General features: G+C 44.2%; 1 protein-coding gene across 1 annotated transcript in view; it reads right to left on the bottom strand.

Moving 5' to 3' along the window:
- LOC146184683 (uncharacterized) overlaps positions 1–22,978 on the bottom strand; it is a 64,001-nt gene that overhangs the window by 28,403 nt on the left and 12,620 nt on the right. Inside the window, exons 2-5 of the mRNA XM_084608599.1 lie at positions 9,831–10,038; positions 9,538–9,644; positions 6,616–6,818; positions 1,018–1,189 (exon numbers count right to left, since the gene is read on the bottom strand). Coding sequence (XP_084464725.1) covers positions 1,018–1,189; positions 6,616–6,818; positions 9,538–9,644; positions 9,831–10,038 — 690 coding nt within the window. The remainder of the gene's footprint in view (positions 1–1,017; positions 1,190–6,615; positions 6,819–9,537; positions 9,645–9,830; positions 10,039–22,978) is intronic.

Below are 22,978 nucleotides of genomic sequence, written 5' to 3'. Positions count from 1 at the left end.
ATTACAAAACCGCCCATATGGTGTGCCAGGTCAGTGCAAGCTAAAGGAAACATGAAACAATACTTATAGGAATGTTGATTCAAATTTAAGAGCTGTGCGTGAACCCCCCGTAATTTACAAATAATCTTTAAAATGTGCTCCTGGTGACCGCTTGCTACCGAGAGCTCGTAGCTGCCCCCTTCTCGTTGACGTCAACCGGCCTTTCTGTCTGAGCTCTCTCAGTGGGGGCTCCCAAATGAGGTGGGCGGGACAAGGTGCGCTGGGAAGCCGCCTCGACCATTTTTTTTTTGTTCCGCGGCGGCGTGCGCGGAGTTGAGGAGAGAGGAAGAATGCCGATTTTATTGCCGACATCTTCGGTGTTTGTGAAGCTAGATTACATAGTTTTGGGCTGCGGAGATGTTCGATGAATACCAGTTGTCCGTGCGCGTTTCCTAGTTTGAGTAAAAAGATTTTTATTGCACTTTTAAAAAGCCTCATGCGACATAACTTACCCCCAACTTTCCATTACCGTGTTTCTCATAACTCTTGCATCGTTCCCAGCCTGTAAACCCCACAGTTTAAATTTCATAACGCCAAAGCTAAGAAAGGATTGTGGGTTCCTAATAGCAAACTCATGCGCGAGTACATAGCCAGCACCTTTCCGTACGCTTTACAGACCTGCCGTATACCTTTGGAGAACTGCCTCTGTAGAGCACAAAAGCGGCTTAATCGTTCACTGCTTCATTCGCGCTCTTACATTAGTTTCTACACATGACTTTCATGTAGACTGTTACCCGCGCACTCGTTGCTATAGTCAATATTGTTATTTTACGAGAGGCTCTGAGGGGGGTTATATGATACTAACATGAAATAAAGGTTTTTCTGCGAACTTGTCAGGGCTTTTTTTCGGCTCTACTTTCATTTTACGTCTTGATATTCGTAAAGGCAGCGCGATACATGATACGTCGGCTGAAATTTGTGAAACAAATTTATTTAAAAATGAGCTTACGTTGAATAAGTAGTTCACACAATATTTACCTTGTACCTTTCGATTGAGGAAAAAAACACGCCAGTATCAGTCGAATGAAGCAAGACAAGTTGACAGCCATTGCCGAGGTTGCTGAAGATCACCCAGAAACCGCCGATGTGCACCACCGGCAATGCGCAAAGGACTATGTCGTCCTGGTCAAACACTGATGGACCGAGAAGTCTGAAAGTAAACAATGTACAACCAAATTTCCGCGCTGTCTTTGTGTTGTGTTTGCACATGAGGTCTCTTCATAGTTAGCTCTTTGGCATCCTTGTAACCACGGCTATCAATACCTATACTGATGCCCTTCACGCAAGTAGCGTAAACCGGGGCGGTGCAGTGGTAAGACGCCCGGATAATTGGAGTACCTGGGTTCAATCCCGACCGTGGCGGCTGTGTTTCGATGGAGGCGAAACGAAGAGACGTCCGTGTGCTGTGCGATGTCAGCGCACGTTAAAGATCCCCAGGTGGTCGAAATTACTCCGTAGGCCTCCACTACGGCTCCTCTTTCTCTCTTTCCACTTTCACCCCCATCTTCCTCCCTTCCCTTATATACGACGCGGTTCAGATGTCCTCAGTAACAAGTGTGACAGATGCTGCGCCTTTCCCTTCCTGTGAACTAATTATTATTATTATTATTATTTTCGAGTACGAGTAGGGTCGATTTTAAATTAAGCGGAACATCTACGCAATCTAAAGGTCGAGCACCGATCGACTGCGCCCGTATGATCGGCAGCTTAGTCTGAATAACAAACCTTCGAGTGAAGCGATAGTTACACAAGTGTTATATGACTATAGCTTATGTCGATGATACTACAGAGTGGTAGATTATGCTGAGTACGATTGCACTACACTCATTAAAGGTTTTTAGTTCTTTACCGTTAATTAGTTATTTTTGATTAAAACTGAACAATACGCCACAGTGTTACGTATATCGTTTGAAACGTTTTGACGTCTAGAATCCAATTGGAACAAACCCAGAACCACGCACAAGCATGCAATCCCGAGCCACCGCTTGTCCAGCTAGGTTCAACTATCGCCAAACCTGTGCCATTTTTTTTTTCTGCTCTAAGGTGTTCAACCCACATACATGATGGCTCACTACATACAATGCCAATTAAGGAAGTCACGAAAAAGCCGTTTAACTAGACAGAAAAAGGTGTTGGCTTTGTGCGCCTAGAGTTTACATCTGGAGCGGTGAGTTCATATTTAGCACTGTTATTATCGCTCTACCAGCTGGGCTAGTCTGGTAGGCCAGAAAGTAACATGGCGACTTTCAATAAAATTTTAAATGTGACGTTATAGAAAATTGCATGTTGAGGAATCTTTATAAGCAAACCAAAATGGAAAAAGCAGTACTCTCAACCACCGTGCTCTCAACACAGTTGGTCAACAGCTGCCGATGTTTTCACTAGGAAGGATATAACAGCGGATGTATTTGATCTACGAAACGAGGACTGATTGTCCCGCCTCCTGATATATCAAAACATTAGGAGTATATTGAGCTCAGGGGAAAAAAACTCATTCAGGATGGACTGCACAGTTATGAACCTTTTAACACACCTGCATGCAGATATAGACACATGTTACTAAGAGATGTTTATTATTTTCACGCATTTTATGTTGCGTGTGTTTTTACTGGGATACACCGAAGAAATTTCGCTTGTATAATCCAATAGCTCTTAGCAGACCTGTGACGCAGCAGGGGGTGCTAAGAACTTCTGGCTCCGCTCGACACGCCGCCATTGGAAACTGACCCTGGCAACGTTTAACGCTTGAACCTTAGCTAGTGAAGCTAGTTTAGCAGTGGGGGGGGGGGGGGGGGGGGGGGCTGCTAGAGGAACTAGAGGGTATGAAATCGGAAGTCATAGGGCTTAGTGAGGTTAGGAGGCCGAATGAGGCATATACTGTACTGAGGGATGGGTATGTACTGTGTTATCGAGGTTTACCGGAGAGGCAAGAACTAGGAATAGGTTTCCTTGTCAATAAGTATATAGCGGGTAATATAGATGAATTCTATAGTATTAATGAGAGGGTGGCAGGCATCGAAGCGGTATAAAATGAAGGTTGTACAGGCCTATGCACCCACATGTAGTTATGTTGACCAGGCAGTTGAAAGCTTCTACGAAGATGTAGAATCGACAATGCGAAAAGTAAAGACGCAGTATAGTGTACTAATGGGCGTCTTCAATGTCAAGGTAGGGAAAAAGCAGGCAGGAGACCAGGCAGTAGGTGACTATGGCATCCGCTTTAGGAATAGCAGGGGAGAGCTACTAGTGGAGTTTGCAGAGCGCAATAACTTCCGAATCATGAATACCTTCTTCAGCAAACGGAAGAACTGGAAATGGACATGAAAAGTCCTAACGGGGAAACTAAAAATGAAATTGACTTCATACTGTGTTCAACCCCCGCCATTATGCAAGATGTAGAGGCAATCGGGAAAGTGCGATGCAGTGGCCACAGGATGGTGAGGTCCCGAATGAGCCTAAATCTGAAAAAGGAACGTAACAGATTAGTAAGAAAGAAACCCATCAACAAATTAGCGGTGAGGGGGAGGGTAGAAGAGTTCAGGATCTCATTACAGAATAGATATTCAGCTCTAACCGAGGCTGGCAACATTACCCTAGAAGCAATAAACAATCATTTCAGAGATATCATTACTGAGTGCGCTGTAGACGTAGGCGGTAGGATAGTTAGAGAGGATACCAGTAAGCTGTCTAAGAAGACGAAACATTTGATTAAGAAACGCCAGAGTATGAAAGCTTCCAATCCAACAGACCAGGTAGAATTGGACGAGATATCAAAGCTGATCAATAAGCGCAAGGTGGCCGATATAAGGAAGTATTACATGGGGGCAACTGAGCATGCTGTAAAGAACGGGGGAAGCGTTAAAGCGGTAAAAAAGAAATTGGGCATAGGCAAAAACCAAATGTATGCGATAAGGGAGAAGGCAGATAATGTCATCACGAATATGGACAAGATAGTCAAAGTAGCCGAGAAGTTCTATACAGATCTCTAGAGTTGCCAAAGTAGTCAGGATCGTAATGAGATTGGCGGTAGGGAAAAAAAGGGGGAAATCAGCTGGAGAGGATCAGATGTAGGATGGACAGTTGGGCGAGTCGGTACAATTGCATTATTTGTGGAACAGTGCGAAAAGATGAAACACAAGAAGAGACGCACAACAGACGCAGCGCTCGTCTGTTGTGCGTCTCTTCTTGTGTTTCCTCTTTTCGCGCTGTTCCACCCACTATGCAGAGGATCAGATAACTACAGATTTGTTAAGGATGGGGGAGGGGGGGGGGGGATATCGTGCTAGAAAAACTGGCCACCTTGTATACGCACTGCCTGGTGCCATGGACGGTCCCGGAACCATGGAGGAATGCAAACATTATCCTCATTCATAAGAAAGGTGACTCTAAGGACCTTAAAAATTACAAACCAATCAGCTCACTGTCTGTTACGTATAAAGTATTTACTAAGGTAATCACTGATAGAATCAGGTCAACCTTAGACTGCAGTCAAGCAAAGGATCAAGCAGGTTTTCGGAAACGGTACTCTACTATCGATCATATCCATACCATCAACCAGGTGATAGAAAAATGCTCGGAATATAACCAGCCCTTATACATAACATTCATTGATTACGAAAAATCATTTGACTCAGTTGAAACCTCGGCGGTGATGCAGGCATTGCGAAATCAGGGGGTAGACGAGCCGCACGTGAAAGTGCTGGAAGATATACATAGTGGCAGCACAGCAACCACAGTTCTGCATAAAGAAAGTAACAAAATTCCCATAAAGAAAGGGTTTAGACAAGGAGACACGATCTGCCCATTACTATTCACAGCTTGCTTAGGGGAAGTATTCAGAGCTGTGGAATGGGAGCAGTTAGGGATAAGGGTAGATGGAGAATACCTCAGTAATCTGCGATTTGCTGATGACATTGCCTTGCTAAGTAACTCAGTAGATGAACTGCAAAGCATAATTTGTGACCTAGACAGGAAAAGTAGAAAGGTAGGCTTGAAAATCAATTTGTAGAAGACTAAGGTAATGTTCAACAGCCTCGGGAAGGAACAGCAGTTTACGTTAGGTAGCGAAGCACTGAAAGTAGTAGGCGAATATGTCTACTTAGGACAGGTAGTAACCGCAGATCCGGACCATGAAAAGGAAATAACAAGAAGAATAAGATTAGGAAGGAGCGCATTTGGCAAGCACTCGCAGATTATGACTAGCAGCTGACCGGTATTGCTAAAGAGGAAAGTATACAACAGTTGCATCTTACCTGTACTCACCTATGGGGCTGAAACGTGGAGGCTAACCAAGAGAGTTCTACTTAAGTTGAGGACAACCCAGAGGGCTATGGAACAAAAAATGGTAGGGGTAACATTAAGAGATAGGAAGCGTGCAGAGTGGGTCAGAGAAATAACTCAAGTTACTAACATTCTAGTGGAAATTAAGAAGACGAAATGGGCGTGGGCAGGGCATGTAGTGCGAAGGGAGGATAACCGATGTTCGCTTAGGGTAACAAACTTGGTTCCAAGGGAAGGAAAGCGCAGCAGGGGGCGGCAGAAAGTTAAGTGGGTAGATGAGGTTAAGAAGTTCGCAGGGTCAAGTGGATGCAGCTAGCACAGACCCGGGTTAATTAGTGAAATATGGAAGAGGCCTTCGTTCTGCAGTGGGTATAATCAGTCTGATGATGATGATGATTTTGCCTGATAACTTGAAGTTCTTTCTTTCCGACATCATGTTTTTCGTGTGCACCTTTAGACACTACTGTTTAGCATACAGTCTATAGCCATGTCTTCTGTATTGATTTTTTTTTTATTTCCGCACTTCAGGCTCTGCGTTATTTTTTAATATTCGTGAAGCCTAACGTGTATTGCTGTCATGTCCGTATTACAGTTGCAACCTCGTAATTCATGCATACTTAAAGCTTGAGGACGGGGGCTTACCTGCGCAATAAAATCGGCATGCAGCGAGGAAGGTCTCAATACCGGCGCCTACAACCACCGAACAGACGTGGAGAACAATCACAGCGTGTATCGGTAATGTGTGAACTCGATCTGCGGTACTGGGTGGAGCTTTTTTTTTTTTTCGGAAAGACGGTTTTGCGCCCAATTTTACTCAGCTCTTATATTTTGTCCCCTAATGGCTAAGGGCTCAGGTAACCTTCATGTCAGTTGTTCTTTTTAAAAAGAAACAGTTCCCGATACAAGGGGCTCCAAAAAGCTGGCACCCCTATGGGAGGCATAGCCCTGAGTAAGATACAAAAGCTGTAATTCATAAAGCTCTAGGCACGAAAGAGAAGTTTGCGAATGACTGACTGAAGAGAAAATTTCAATCATGACAAACAAGCGCAGGAGAAGCAGAGACGCCGTTATATATAGGTGAGCGTTGTATCTTACGACCGCAGAATAAAATTCAGACCTCGATTACTCTATGTTTTGCCGAACGACGTAAGTTATCAGTGAGAGAATGTTCTGGAGGTTGTGTCTAAGGTTACAGCGATAAGGAAAAGAAAACTTTATTTGCTTCATAGCCAGCTGCGATGAAGCACCGAAACTAGGGCTGCCAAGTTTTAAAAGCATACGCTTAGTTTTTCTTACCCGTACATTACTGCTTGAGCGATGACATTGCGGTGCGTGAGCTGCACGCCTTTAGGCAATCCCGTGGTGCCACTGGAATATATTATCACCAGAACCGAGCTTGTGCATATCTCCGCTTGAGGCTCACAGTCGTCAACAGGATGCTGCTTAAGCTGCGATAGGCTAGTTGCTCCTCTCGAATCCCCGCTTAGAGGGATGAAACCCTGGATACAAGCAAAAACACACGCCCGTCGATATGATGGTCGACGCACCAAAGCGCAACACATACGTCAACTGGCACACTTACCATTGGCGTGGTTCACGTGTGTGAAAAAGGAGGCTAGATTCCTGTTTCATCTTAATGCGCATCAAAATAACTTATTTCGCATCTGGCTTTGTTAGGTTATAGAGTTTAACGTCCAAAATGGTCTAAGGCTATGAGAGACGCCATAGTGAAGCGCTCCAGATATTTCCACCACCTAGGGTTCTTTAACGTGCGCTGACATCGCACAGAACACAGGCGCCTTACTTCTTGCCTCCACAGAAAAGCGCCCGCCGCTGCCGGGATTCGATGCCACATCGAGCGCCCTAACCACTGAACCACCGCGGCGGGGGACATTTCTCATATGTCACTTCTCGAACATGGGTGAGCCTCATGCGTGTCCCGCTTTTTTTTTTTAACGAAAGCTTCACTACGCCATGCGATGCCAAGGCCAACATGCCGGGCGCAGCTCATAACTGTGCTTGCGCTCCGCCCCGTCTTCTTTCTATTTCTTCTGTCGCCTTCTTGTTTTTCTTGGTGCATTCCGAATCTTCTTTATTCCCGTCTTCTTCTCTTCTGTCTTCTTCTTGGCGTCTTCCGAATCTTTTTTTTTTGTGTGTGTGTGATGTTTATTACCTCGGGGAATAATAGGATATGTTATGAAGGATGAAGAGTATGGTCAAATAAATGAAAAAACGTTGGCTGATGCAATGACGTCCAGGTGGGAACGATGATGCGGTCCCAGCGTCCAAGCTTCATATATTGTTGGGTGAGAGACCACCGGGCACCATGTGCCGGATACTCGTCGGCGTTAGCGCTGAATATCCTCTCCATTTGATCGGTTTGCTATCTGAATAAACAAATTTACCACGTGTAACCGTTACTAATGAAGCTTTTACCTAGCCATTAGTTTTAACCAAGCTAAACCATCAGCAACTTTTTTTCTTCTGCATGCAACGGCCTTCTTATTCCTCAATGCACACATACACATCTTGCCGAGCGTGGTGCCTGAGTGGTTAGTGCTCTCTACCGCTGATCCCAAGGATTCGTGTTCGATACCGGTCGATAGCCAGGCTTCGTACTGCATAAGGTCATTGCATTGCTGCAAATTATCCACAATCCCCGCTACAGCGTTCTTAATAGCCTATTCGCTTAGGAACGATAAGCCCTATACACCAGCACGTAACGATGCTTTGCAGCTTAAAGTAGCTAATTTGTTTAGTACTACAACGAGCACGTAAGCACATTAACATAACAGTGTAGAACTGTAAGCATTTTCTAAAGTTCCTTTTGTTTTCCGCATCTCATTATCGGGCGGCTTATTTTTCAGTTTGCATTGTCCAGACACAGCACTTAGAGTTTTGCGTTTACCTAGTCTCGTCATAGCTACGAGGCCCCGTTCAGATATTGAGATCACACTTTACACTTATATACAATCACCGGCTTCCAATAATAGAATGCGAAGCTGGTATTCATCCTGAACAGTGGCAATGAGCTCAGTAAGAAACCTCTATGTCCAGTGAAGATTTTAAGGTCTGAGTGCGAGTGGCCTTTCTTCTCCCATGAAACGAAGCTCTGTTCCGCGGTGAGTCTTAGGGTGAAAGGAGAGAGAAGATTGCAATATAGAAGCGCCCGCGTACCCGTTTTACAGTCCTAGAACGGATAGGATGAGAGGAAGCACGATGCACACCGGGCGGAGAAAAAGACAAAGTGATGCGACTCCGACGTAACTATTATTAAGGCGAAAGCCTTTAATGGCTCATACTGTCGTGGACAAAGTGTGTCCCGCTTTTGCGGCGTTCTGATTGGCCTAGGCGGGATGCGTTCCTGACATCTGCAATGCCGCACTTGAACGCGCACCAAGGAGCGCCACGCGACAGGAGCGATGGTGTACCATCCAAACTCAAACTTGTCGGAGAAAGTGTGATAGATGCTGCGCCTTTCCTTTCCTGTAAACCAATAATATTTGCATGTAGCACTGCAACGAATGCCGACAGGAGGCTAACGATTGGAGGCAAATAGGATAGGAAGGGTAGGCTTTCGCCATTCTTCTCTTAAGAGACATCTAAGAGACTCTAAATTTTATTATTTTTCCTCTCGCGCCAAATGCGAAGTTTCGACCCTCGCCACTTCCACGGAGCATCGCACTGGATAGCTACGGCATCAGCGTCGGACATGCTTTGCATGTGCGCACTGTATGCATGTCGCAGTGGTTTTTCTTATCTTGCACGATCTGCAAAAGAAGTAATTTAATAAGTGTAATATGTGCACGTGCTCTTAAGAACTGTAGATCAAACGGTGGAAATGATGGGGTCTGCTTTCTGGACCATTCATGCATGCTGGAAGCATTCATTTGCACAAGAATGGTAGAGGTAAGCAAGGAAAAAGCTGAAAATGGCGCTTTCAGACACAATCGAGCCTCAAGAAGTTCACAAATGAAAGTTTAAATATAGGAAACCGAATGCACTCCATGGCATGAAACGAACCTATTTTGTGCTTTGAAGCCGGGTCTTCCCTTTTGCCTTGAAATGCTCTGGAATGTAGTATTGTAGACAGCCAAGAATTCTAAGCGCGATTTAGAGGTCCATTTCAACGGATGGGATAGGAATTATAAACAGGCGCATCATCACAAAAATAAAGAAGCTTAATAGTGGGTTGCAGAATAAAACCCAAGCAGTCACCTCAACTGAAGAGACTCCTCTGCAAGCCTGTTCACTTGTTTTGATGTCATCTCCATCGCAAAAAACAAACTTAGGCTGGGCGTCTTCAAACTGGTACCGAGATTCTCCTGCAAGAAAGCAAAACCTAATGCATAACAGGCACATCGTTATTATTATTAACATTGCGTATAAGGTAATTATTACACTTCTATATCTATATCTTGAGAGTTAAAAAGCGGCATTCCAATTTCAGAGAAGTTGTAGCAGTGGTTAAGAAGTCGTTGTCAAGACTTGACTTTCTGGTTACCACGCACCTTCGGTGAGGTTGGCTTTGATCAGAGCGGCGGTGCCTCCAGCAAAGAGAGTACCACACATGGCGACTAGGAGCTCGCTGCTGGTAGATGCGTGGAACGCAACCACATCTCCCGGGCGTAGGCCCAGACTGCGAAGCCCCGCAGCCACCCGGCGGCATGCATCTAGCAGTTCGCCGTAAGTGTACCGGCAGCCAGACTTGGCATCAACCTGTGAGAATGCATGCGACGAAAAATGAAGACAGAGTGGGGCGAGCATGACATTGTGACGCAGCGAGACTTCCCAAGCTTAATAATGTTGAAATGCCACGTAGCTCCAGAGAAGCTGATCCAACATGCACAGCGGTAGCTCATGGTCACACTCAAAGAGCTTTTTTCGTGTCTCCGGTATATTACCGCCTCCGTGAAGTTTCAGAAAATATAGATTTCCTTCAACAATTGCAAAGGTGCGATACTGCTGTAGGATGTCTTGCAGCGAACATTGAAATAAAGGTTTCCTTTGACACTGCATTCTATAAGATATCTCAATGCACTGCCATTTGGTGAGGATCCTTTGGCCATAATATTTTTAATTAGCCTGCACAATGTTTGAAAAACACACATGATGAACCAAAATTGCGAATGTGTTGTGTCATGAAAGGATCATTTCACTAGGCTGATTATTTGTTTAAAAAAACTATGCCTAGTGTCTCTTTTAGAATCTAATTTTCAGCTTTTTTCGTGACGATGGGTCTTCGTGAAGCTATATGTGCACTTATATGAACTACAAAGAACACCCATGTGGCCTGAAAGTTACTTTTTATCCTTGTAACTATTGTTATGCAGTCTATAATTTAATAATCGCCGTTTTATTCGATATATACAGCGGCACACGCCACTGCGACTGCATATAGCAATTATTTTTCTGGTAATATTTCTCGCTTTTTACCTGATCACAATCAATTTTTAACTTACGTATTCAGCACTGCGAACATCATTCCAAGTCGGTTTGAAGCGAAAAATATAACTCTGGCAAGAACCCGCCCTTCTTTTTTTTTTTTTTTTGAAAACTGTGGAATATAGTGTAATTACTGGAAATGGCAGCAAACCATATTTAGAGAACTCTGCTTGATCAGTGTATTTAGCTCTGGGATTCTTTTAAACCTTTCTGCAATTTTTGCTTGTCGCTATCAGAAGGGTTTGTGAGTCGTCACATTCTAAAAAAAAGCAAACAAAATAATAAACACTATGGGGCGTGCAATACGCCTGGCTTTGCTCATGTGGCTTCAAAAGGTTATCTTTTGAGGCTAAGAAAATGGCGCTTGAAACTGCGGCTGCGCATGATCCTGCACGCATGCCTTTCCTGTAACACGATGTTAGCTTTCCATTCTACGTTCGCAGATTTTAACTACATTTACAAGCATTCTCATATGAACAAAAAAATGAAAGCAGTGCATAAGAAGCAGATGTGTTATAAAAAACATGTTAATAAATCTGTTAGCTGTATGATACTGCTTATTCAGTTTCTCTGACGTGTGTTGCGGCATACGTTCGACAAACAGAGAGATGCTTAAACGACAAACTATATGAGAACTGGTAAAATAACAAAAATCAAATTTCCAGCAAACAAGAGTTCATTGTACAACACATAAAGGCGCACCTAACCTTACAAAATGCCTGCGTCCTGGAAAGAGCTGACCATCAGTTAGCAAGAGACAAAAGCAATGGAAATAAACAAAAGCGGTGATTATTGCGTCAGCGAGCCTACAGTGTTTCCATTGGCGAACTAAGTGGCCTACCTGGGATTTAGTGCGCTAAAAAGAATACTGCACTGTATCGTAGGGTTTTTGTCTGGTCTGCATGATGGGACATATTTCCCGTATGTTTTTGGCTTTGAAGCATGTAATTATTGTTCGCAACAGAAAATAAAAGATAGTTTGTTAGCGCGCCTAGGTCCGTGCTCTCATCTCTCTGTCTGTCGTTGGCTTTTGGCGCAATGTGCCTAGAATAAATTTTTGTGACGCCACGTAGGTTAGCAGTTTGAATCCTGTCAGCAAATTTCTTCTTTCTTTTCCTCGTTTGTGGTTTATTTTCTTTCATTTTTCACGAATAATAAAAAAGGGGCGAGGGGAGGTTTGTGTAAGTACCGCTTGTTCTCAAACTGTTCCCAAGGACGCGGGATCGAATCCCGGCCTCGGCGGCAGCTTTTCGATGGAGGCGAAAAGCAAGGCGTCCGTGTGCTGTGCGATGTCAGCGCACGTTAAAGAACCCCAGGTGGTCGAAATTTCCGAAGTCCTCCACTACGGCGTCTCTCATAGCCTGAGTTGCTTTGGGACGTTAAACCCCACAAACCAACCAACCAACCAAACTGGGCAAGCTTGCCTTTCGAATTCGGCGAGAACTGTGAAGGTGCAGTTCACTGCGCAGCAGAATATAGTCCCTCCAGAAATTGCGGGGATTGTGCGATATACCATGGCGACATTATTATTGTTGCTATTGTTACATCATACTACAGTACTGGCGAGTAAAGCGTTAGTATCGAGCACGTATTGTTATGAGAATACACCGTGCTCATAACGACGGCTGTGCTGGCTACTGGGAATGCGGCGAAGAATACATAAACTGCGTTTGCCGCGTCTTCTCAGCGGCGGCGCTGCGCTTTGCCAACGCAGTTGTAGAGAAGTTTACCACATCGGAGACATGCTAGTGGAGACTTATACTGGTTTACCGGACGTTTCCGGTTCACGCGCGGTGGCCAGTATAGTGTTCGAAAAACTCTGTTCACAAATGGGAAGCGCGTAGCCTTACGTGTACTAAGCGCACCTTTCTGTACTTTTCACTATACTCTCTCTGTCTCTTTCCTTTTCCGCCGAACACAGCTCGGGTGCTTTAAGATATTAGATGCTCGACCGAGAAAAATAATTTCCTTCCTTCTTAGCTACTATTTTTAATATACCACTACCACCAACCCCGCAGTTGCCTTCTGTCGAAGTGCTCCTGTCCGGCTCCTGGGACGAGCCCGCTGATCGGCAAGCCACCGGTCTGCGAGGAAGCGCGAGCCAGGCTTCGAGAGACCACATCATGATTTCTGCAATCATCGGACTGTCGCAGTGCCCGGTGAACAGTTAGACATTTATTTGCTTTTGCTTCCGCCGTACATTAGCATACTGCTGTCGTTAGTCCTCCGTGTATTAGAGCGTCTGCTTAGATAAGCGTTGCTTGCGTTGCATTGCTTTGGTGGACATTGTGTACGTTTTCTCCTTATTAAGGTGCAACTGATCTGCACCATTCCTTGTCTCAATAAAGTCGTCGTGTTTTTGTAGGGTGAGCTGCATCTCTTAAGTGTAAATAAGGCTGTACTGAGGGGGCCAGTGACTCCTGCATGACAGTCGCGACGCAAGATCTCGTGGCCTGCGCATGCGCGAAGATATAGTGCATGCGCAGGATGAAAGATCACGCGCCGGCAAATTCTGCTTTGAAGCCCCGAGGCACTGAAGCCCCTCTGCCATCGTCAAAATGTAACCTAACACGCCATATGAATGGCTCATAAAAGAATATATTAATAATAAAGTAACCCCATGCTCCTACACTACAGACTCTGCCAACTTTTCTCTTAAAGGAACCAATGCAGCTTTCACCTTAAAGTACTTAATGTGCTCTAAGCTTTGTGTCGTACAGATGTTGAGGTGCAGATAGGGTACGATGCAATGACCGTAGGAGACTGAAGGTTAAAATTAGACTATTCTTTAGCGGAGAACGTGCTAAGAAATTCCTCAGAGAGTTACGCATTCAGCGGTGAGAACGAAAGTAGAGAAAATCAGGATCTTGTTGCGGGAGAAACATTTGGCTTTAGCCGTTGGCGATGAGCTTGTTGGTCAACCGATTGCAGATGACCTCAGGTATATCGCAGAGTGCGGTAACGCAGTAAGAGACAGGGTAGTTAGGTAGCCTATGGCAGTATATCTCAGGACACTAAATAATTCATTAAAAACATCAAATAATGACGGATGCTAAGCCACCTCAAAGAAAACTGAGACGGCTATAAAATGTAATCGATAATCGTAAAGTAATCGACGTCAGAATGTAAAGAATTAAGCGTGCCCTATGTACGGAGGTATGTACGGAGGTAGCCAAAAAATGATTAAAAGGAAACAAGAGATGAGTAAGAAATCAAATGCTTGCTACCCTGTTTGTATGAACTTTGAAGAAGCTGTAAATGCAATTACTTTTTTTTTTTTTGTAGCGGAAGCTACACTAGGCTATTCAGCGGCGCATTTCAGGTGCTAGTCACTACTGCGCATAACCATGGTAACTAGTGCCTTTTAGCCACAGAAGAATAAGAATAAAAGGAAGATGACGAAGAAGAAGGAAAAGAAGAAGCAAAGTCAGCAGAAGAAAAAGAAGGAAAAGAAAAAGAAAAATGAACAAAAATAAGGAGGAGGAGGAAAAGAAAAAGAGAAGAAGAGGTAGTAGTAGTAGTTCAAATGGAGCATTAAGATTCGAAGACACCAAAAAGACGCCCCGAATCGCAGATCAAACTATACGGTTTGCCGCCAGTGCATCGGCCACGAGAACGTTCGAGTCGGACTTTTGTGAACAAACCGTTTGGTAGGTTCGCTACCCATGACCTGCCTTAACCGAGTTGAGCCGCCATAATTTTTTTCAGTGGTGTTTTCAGCGTTGCTAGAGTGGGCCTTTTTCAGCGCCGTCTGTGTCGTTGCAAAATGAAGCATTTGTCCAAAATTGACATTTCCCGCTGAAGGTGTGCCACCTGAGATTATAGGGTTATATGAAAATGCGTGCACCACCTTCCACATGCCACGCTGTTATGCGTTAGCCTTTAGTCATAAGGCTGCACCGTACGAAAAAAAAAAGTTGCTTTTATCGAACCATCAGTGCACACGCCCACCGCTTTCAGTAGCCATTTATGTTTTCTATAAAACATAAATGCAATGCCAAACGAACAGAACTGACAACTCTCTCCTGTTAACGCTTATGGATCTCTTTCCGGCTCGGCTCATATCGCTGGATAATCCCTGGCTAAAGTTCCTTCATTAACAAAAACAAACGAGCCGACTTTCAGAGAAAATATCTACGATTGCCGTCGGCAGGACTTCCTTAATTTTTTTCTTCTACATAGGGGCTTTTTTCTCCCGGTCTGCGCTGCCCAGTTGGGGTTCCTCTGATGACAGTTAGCTCAGGAAATTCGATGCTATTATACAGAGGCACAAGTTTTTGTTAGAGGCATTAGCGGTGCTGAGAATCGGAAGGTGATTTCGTGATTTTCTCAGAAATCTAAACACTTGTCTATTCTGATAAAAGTCACTTGGCTGAGCTTCGTAATTGTAATCGACAAAGTTGTAACATCTTATTACGGTCCTAACTAGTATTTGTTTTAAGTATGGTGATTTATAGAACTGATATCTTCGTCTGTAGCGCGGCAACTGCAGGCTGCATCACGAAAGAACATCCTAAGACAGCATTACTAGCTCCGGCGAGGTGGTGCAGTGGCAGGGCGCTCTACTACTGTGCCCAAGGATGCGGGATCGAATCCCGGCCTCGGCGGCCGCTTTTCGAAGGAGGCGAAAAGCTAGGCGCCCACGTGCTATGCGATGGCAGTGCACGTTAAATGACCCCAGGTGGTTGACATTTCTGGAGCCCTTCACTACGGTGTCTCTCATAGCCTGAGTCATTTTGGGACGCTGAAGTCCCACAAACAAACCAACCAACTATAGAACATCATGTATTTTTTGGCTACTGAATTTCGTTGCCTTTCGCCAAAAAATGTGTTTTTATGGTTTGGACAAGGAAAAAATTACGAAGTATCCTATCCTCTTTGGCAGACGGGCACCACATCACGTTGTCGAGCCCCGACAACGTGCTTGAGTGCATATTATGTGTTAAATAGTGTTTGCATGGCTGCACTTGGTTCCTTCTCCGGTTGTTACTGTTGCTTAGCGGGGATGTTAAAGGAAGCAACCCCGGTCCTCATAACATGATTACACCGCAAATCACTATGCATAACTTTTACGAAATTGTGACACGGTTAGAAAACGTTCAGGCAGAATTCTTTCGTAAGGTCAAATCTGAGCAAGAACATCATAGTACGATGACAGGTTCACTGAGTAAACTGGCGGGTTGGGTCGATGTGCTAGAGCGCTCACTGAGTGAAAATGGGCCTGGTCTGCCTTCGAAATCTGGTACAGCTCCCTATCTGGCCCGCGAGGTAGCTCAGACGAGGTCGTCGTCAGATTATGCTGCCAATAAGCAATTGCGCAGAAATACTCTGGTTCTATTTGGCTTGGCTGACACCGTGGATGAGGGCTGAGTTGATTCAGAAGAAAAGGCTCGGTCTTTTTTCGAGTCAAGCCTAGGTGAGTTGGTTTTTCCAAGCAGCATTGAGCATGCTCATCAAGTGGGACAGTATCAGACTGCTAGAAACCGTACGATTTTGGTTAGGTTTTCTAATTACAAAAATAAGAAGCGAGTGTTTTCATGCTAGCCTAGGCTGAAGGAAACAGTTATCGCTATTCGTGAGGATTTTACTCTCGCAGTGAGGCATGCGCGCTCTAAACTTTTGCAGTATACCTGTGACTCGGCGAAGCCTTTTAAGCTACGACACGATATATTGGCAACAGACGGCAAATGCTTTTTCTTTGACCATAAGCCCAAGCAAATTATCGACACTAAGAGCTAGCTAGAAACAAGAGATATGAATGATAATTCAGCATCTGTATCGATGGCCTTGAATGTTGTTGTCGTAAACTGCCGAAGTATTAAAAATAAATCAGACGACTTTGCAGCTTTGCTTTCTACCGTTAAGCCACATATTGTTAGAGGCACGGAATTTTGGCTCCATGATTTGGTTCAAAATACTGAAGTTTTCCCAGCGAGCTTCAAAATCTATCGTCGTGAAAGGGATACCCGGGGTGGAGGCGTGTTCCTGCTTGTGGATGCATGCCTACGGTTTTCAACGCTATCGTCTCGCCCTGGAATGCGTTGAATGAGTTTGGTGTGCTTGCAGTTAGATAATGGTCGTCATTTAGCCACTGGTTCGTTTTACTGCTTCCCCGCATGTTCTAATCCTGAAGTTTTTAAACTTCTGTCGAACTTTTTATCTTCACTGAACCAAGAGTTTGTCACAGGTGGTGATGTTAATATGCCCAACTTCCAGTGTGACAATAATAAGTGCCTTGTGACTTATTCGAGCACCTTGTCGGCAGGGTTTTCTGAGTTTACACTAGCCAATGACATGTATCAAATTGGTATGGAGCCAATAAGGAAGTAACAGTGCTTCTGTGCTCTACTTAAATTTTACTAACAGATCATCCATCATTAGAGACGTTATGGTTCCTCCTGGATTAAGTGAGCGACCATGACTGCGTTATTGCACAGTCAACGCCTGTTAGTTCTAGGGTAGCACATGCGGGCTCCATAAAGGTTTACTTCTAAGAAAAGGGAGGCTACACTTCCATCTTCACTGAACTTGAATGTTTCTTGCCCGAATTCGCTGCGGTTAGTCTAAGTTTAGACTGTAATGGGCTATGGATAATTTTTAAAAACATACTTCAGAATTAATTGACCAACACAGTCCTAGTAAATGCGTGTCTCGTAAACGGTGAGCTGAAACTGGCGACACCAGATTGCTTATCAACAAAAGACACCGCCTCCTGAGCAGATACAAAAGAAAAAAGGATCGTAATGTTCATGACTCTATAAAGCGTTTTAGTAAAGAAATAAAAATTAAGATCAAGATAGCCGGGTTCAACTATTTTGATGCCTTGGAAGCTAAGCTGCTGACAAATTCTAATGAATGTGGAAATTCTTAGTGAAATGGAAGAGATACCGTAGGAATCACGAACTTGGTAGCCTCTAACGGCATTATGGTGAATGACGATTACAAGAAGGCCGGTTCATTCAACACTTATTTCCAGTCTGTTTACCCTCAGCCCTAATCAGGGGGTACCCCCCCCCCCCTTCCCCCCAAGTTTCCGAGGCCCTGAACACGGTTACACCTGACCTCGTTATTTCACACAGCGGTGTCGTAAACCTCATTCAGAATATTGAACAGGGCTTAGTAAGTGGCCCTGATGGTCTTCCTTTGTATGTGCTGCACGCTTGTCTCTGTTCACTATTTAGTTATTTTGCTTAATAAATCTCTTAAGACTAGCTCTCTGCCTCACGAGTGGAAAGTAGCCAACGTAGACCCGATTCACAAAGCTGGTTGAAGAAATAGTGTGACTAATTTCAGACCTTTCTCCCTTACTTGTATATGTTGTAGAATATCTGAAAATATCATTTATAGCTCTGTGATTAAACATCTTGAATGTGATAAATGAGATAATCGACTCCCAGCATGGTTTTAGGACTGGCCGTTCATACGTAACACAACTATAGCTGAATTCGGTCATGACCTTTTATCTGCCTTCGACAGCCACGATCAGCTTCACTACATATTTTGGGCTTCAAAGAGGCCTTCGACACAGTTCTCCACCTTTTGTTACTTCATAAGCGTTCGTTTATTGGTTTGTCAAGAGAAGCGTTTCAATGGATTAAAAATTATCTTGAAGGACGCAAGTAACGTGTCTTGGTAAACGGCCAATCTTCAGACAAGGCTTCCTTCACTTCTGGTGTTCCGCAGGGTTCGATTTGGAGCCTCTTCTGTTCTTGATATATATCAGTGCATTAGCGGAAAATGTTACCTGTCTTGTGCGGCTCTACACTGAAGATGTGTATTATATGAATCAATCAAAGCCCCATATGATGCCTGTAACCTCCAGCACAACTTGAACCGCATTCAACGCTGGTGCGATAAATGGGACATGAATTTCAATGCTACAAAGTGTCATTCTGTTTCTTTCACCAGCAGGCGTACTCGTAGTTTGTCGGACTATCTTTTAAGCAGCCAGCTTTTACCTAAAATGAAAGATTTTTGATATCTCGGTATTTATTTTTCGGCTGACCTGAACTGGAAAAAATAGACTGAATATATAGCGAGTAAGGCATCAATAATGCTGATTATTTTTTAAAAGGAACTTCCAGGACGCTCCTCAGAAGGTTAGGGAACTTTTATATTTCACTAACATGAGACAAATTATGGAGTGTGCCTTTGCAGTCTGGGACTCTCGTGTCGGAAGCTATTCGGCTATGCTAGAACGCGTGCAAAATTGTGTAGCGCCGCTTGTCGCGAACAAATATTGTTTTAATTATCGAAGTATCAGTAATAAGCAGGTGCTGAATTGGGACTCTCTGGAAGAGCGTAATTTAAGAATCAAATTAGAATTTTTTCACCACATTTATTTAAAAAAAACTGCTGTTAACCGTGAAACTGATATGCTGCCACCGCACTTTGCATCCAGAAGGCGCGACCACGAATGGACAATACGTGAAATGAAATGTCGTACTGATGTCTTCAAACGGTCTTTCTTCCCACATGCCACATATGAATGGAACAAACTGCCTCACTGTGTTGTTCAATGCTAGTCCGAGACTAAGTTCCGAGCACTGTTGTCGGGCATGTAAAGTGCATGAATTCTCAGCTGCTACTTTCTGCTTGTCCTCTTATTTCCTTTTTCCCGTGAAAATTGGCTGATGGGAACGCACAGTTGATACTATTTTTTTCATGTATCATATACTCTTTTCCATCCTGTACGAATGGTTAGCACATGCTGCATGAATAATTCGTGTATGTATGCATCACCCCTGCAATTATGCCTTCACGGCGCTTCACAAATGTAAATAAATAAATAAATGACCTAAATATTCCCGTAGCAATGATATGAACAGAGTTTTCTGTTTGGTAAATCGGATTAAATATCCTCTACAAGAGGGCTGCTAAAACTTTCCTTTCGGATTCCTGGATGTGAGCACAATTAGCTTCAACTGCCACCTGAGATTCTGTTTCGAAACGCTGATGTTGATGCAATGTCACAATATTGCTCACCGGTTCCTTACAATATGTTTCCGAGAAGTAATATAATGCTGTAAGCCGCATGAACAACTGCCTGCGGACTTGTATTGACCTCCTAAGAGGGCGTTCTACCTCAGGGACAGAGACAAAAGCAACATGTCTTACGCTAGATGTCATCGCGTCCCGTGAAACAATACGAAGCCGTCCCTGACATCTACAACACAGTAAGGAGTCCTGCTTTGACTTTCTGCTCTGGAGTCCTGCTCTGAATTCTGGCTTTAGCCAACCTCTGATATTCCTGAGCCTCCTTTATCTATAAAAATGACTGGTTCCGTCTTTTCTTCATATTGTTACGGGGCGTTGCCAAGTGGCAAGAGTATTCCGTCAAAGTCAAGAGCACCTTCGAGACACCAGTGCTCCCCAACACAACAGCCTAAGCTTCAGCGTCGTTGTCCTTTCACTCATCGTCCAAACATCATTGTCGTCTTTGCGACGTATTCGACTACACCCCTAATAATATAGCTCCCCTCTGTATTTCTCCGCGCTATCTTCTCCTTGTTCTTTTCATTTCCGCCGGCCACGGCTTCGGTGCTTCCGTTATTAGATAGCTGTTGCCGCATCCGGCAACAACATTATTTGCCTTTAATCTGTTAAGTTTCTTTTATTTGAACAAACTGCTACCGTAACCATTGGCCACTACTCTTACGACACTCCCTCCCCTCATTATGGAGCAGTTTATGTCTGGCGTAAATGCCCAGAGTCAAATGCTGCAGTCTGCGCTTCTGGAAGCTGCTCTGTCTTGTTTCTCAAAAAAGTATTCTCAGAGCACCAATGAATTCATCGATGGCGCAACTTCTCAGAGGATCTTTCTGTGGCCTTTCCCGGTAAAAAAAAAAAAAAGAAACCTTCCAAAAATATGACAAAATATTCCGCTGTTCTAATGCAACGTCAGACTTTTCTGTCATTTTGCGGACAATTTTTGTAGTTTCGAAGTTTTTGTTTAGTAATTATTTGTAGCCTGTAGTTCCGCCCCGCTATGCCGGGTGCTATGACTTCTGCGTTGCCCGCGTTTTATCCGAGTTAGCGCGACGGCAGTAGGTGAGCGCAGACATCACGGAAAGCGCGAAAGCTGCAGAGCTGCAGACAATAAAAGTACGAGACAAAACCCACACGATCGCATCCTGCGACTGCCGCTCCCTCATTTCAAGTATTACATAGTGAGCAATAAAACATGTAAGAACAACTTATTATTCTCAATGTAACATCGAAGTCATAACATTGTGACTTAGCCAATATCTATCTACACACTATAGCTGGAAGCCGCCTGTAATGCCCGTTTCGGGTGTGTTGAAAAATTGTCCGATTTTAAGTTATCCCCCTATCCCTACTCGAGGGGAAAGAGCGCACATGCAGTTCATTTTCGCACAAACCCTCTCCCTGATTTCGAGTAGGTTAAATCAAAGCATGTAATATTACGAATGTTTTATTTTTGTAATTAGCTGCTTTGTTTTTCATTTCTGTGCAAGCATTATTTGATGAAAAGCGAAGCGTGAGGCGAATGCTAAAAAATCGGCACTTGCCGCGAGGGGCACCAATGAGTCCCAGCTTCCAAGCGGCCAAGTCGAACGTGCCGTAAATACGAGGAATATTGTATATTATTCCTATAATAGCTGCCTTCTAGGATGATATAACGCCGGAGGCACTGTATTCCATTCCAGTTCATCGTCTTCGCTCGAGAGGACTTTGGTTGTCTGCTACGTGATGATTTTGTTTGCTTCATGTTTTTTTTTTGTCAGTGCTACAAAATCAACTACGTATCCCGGTTCCCTTCGCTACGCAAAAAGACATTTTAGAACCAAGAGTGCGAAACAACACATGGATTTTTACTAGATGCACGCTCGATCTAAAAAAACACGTCCCGAATAAACACCGTGCCGGGGCTGAAACTACGCACAGGGAAGGACTTCAGTCGACAGAATGCTTTATGAATGCCTTCGCATTCACTGCATACGTGTCAAACTTTCTTTACAATGAAGCCGATCTCCTCCTCTCAGTGGCGACACTAAACAATTCCTTCAATTTCATTGGCAATTAAAAGGCTATTGCCATACATCGGAGTGGCCGTGGAGAAACATTACCATGGCGGCGACAACTTTTCCCCGCTGTCATACTTATTAGCCTTTGATAGGATGACCATGCATACTGACGGATGGGACATCTTTTTGTTAGAGAATAGGGCGTGCTTATTAGCAACGCTTCGTATCGTCGTCCTCTGGGCCTCACGCCTTGGAACCATCTGGAGTGACGTTGCGACTGCTGAAAAGTAGGTTGTATATAGGCTCCCAAAGCATCGCTTGGTGGCGCTGCAGCTCCTGATGATTTGCAGTGCCATCTGTGACAGAAAAGAACAAGCTGCGACGTCGCTGGCTCCGCTTGCTGCTGTCGCCGCGTGGGCCGCGCGCTTTGTCTTGCACGTGCGCGCGCTCGCGCACGCGCGTCGTGACCTACCGCCTGCATTCCGCCTGGAAGATTGGGTAGACTTGCGGAGATTTCTATTATGCAAACTTAATTAAAGGCGTAAAACTGGTTTTATTCACGTGTGCACTATGTACAGAGGAGATGACGGACGGCAATTAGTCACTATTGACCGCGAAATATGTTTCCTAAGTGCGCGAAAACATCATGTAGGAAGTGCTTCTCGAGATAAGTCCGCTGTGTAATTATATTGTCGTATATAATATGCTTAAAATATTCAGAAGTATTCTCCACACTGTGAAATGAAGCGGCTCACACGTTGACCATCGTTTTAGGTGTAGAATATGTATATATATATATATATATATATATATATATATATATATATATGAAGGAGAGAAGCCAAAAGTCGGCGAGGCCAAGGAAAGCGTTGGGGATGGTAATTTATGTCTTTTGTTTTAATGTTTGCTTAGATAATCACAGAAATTAGTAATGTAATCAGTTTTGGGGAAAGATAATTAAACACAAAGTAGAAGGAAAAAACAACGTGCCGATGGTGGGGACCGAACCCACGACCTCCGAATATCGCGTCCGGTGCTCTTCCAACTGAGCTACATCGGCCGCTGTCCCCCCTGCTACTTGCTTGGGTATTTATGTTGTCTGTATACGAACCTTGAGAGTGTTCACCAGCGCCACCCTCAGCCATAGCGGCGGACGTAGAACGTCCCAGAACAAAGGACGTTCTACGGCCGCTGTCCCCCCTGCTACTTGCTTGGGTATTTATGTT

The sequence above is a fragment of the Amblyomma maculatum genome, chromosome 7 (assembly GCF_055883805.1).
Source record: "Amblyomma maculatum isolate TAMU_Amacu chromosome 7, ASM5588380v1, whole genome shotgun sequence".
In the NCBI taxonomy this organism is placed as follows: domain Eukaryota; kingdom Metazoa; phylum Arthropoda; class Arachnida; order Ixodida; family Ixodidae; genus Amblyomma; species Amblyomma maculatum.
The sequence above is the reverse complement of the archived record's forward strand: the minus strand, read 5'-3'. Positions and strand labels throughout refer to the sequence as shown.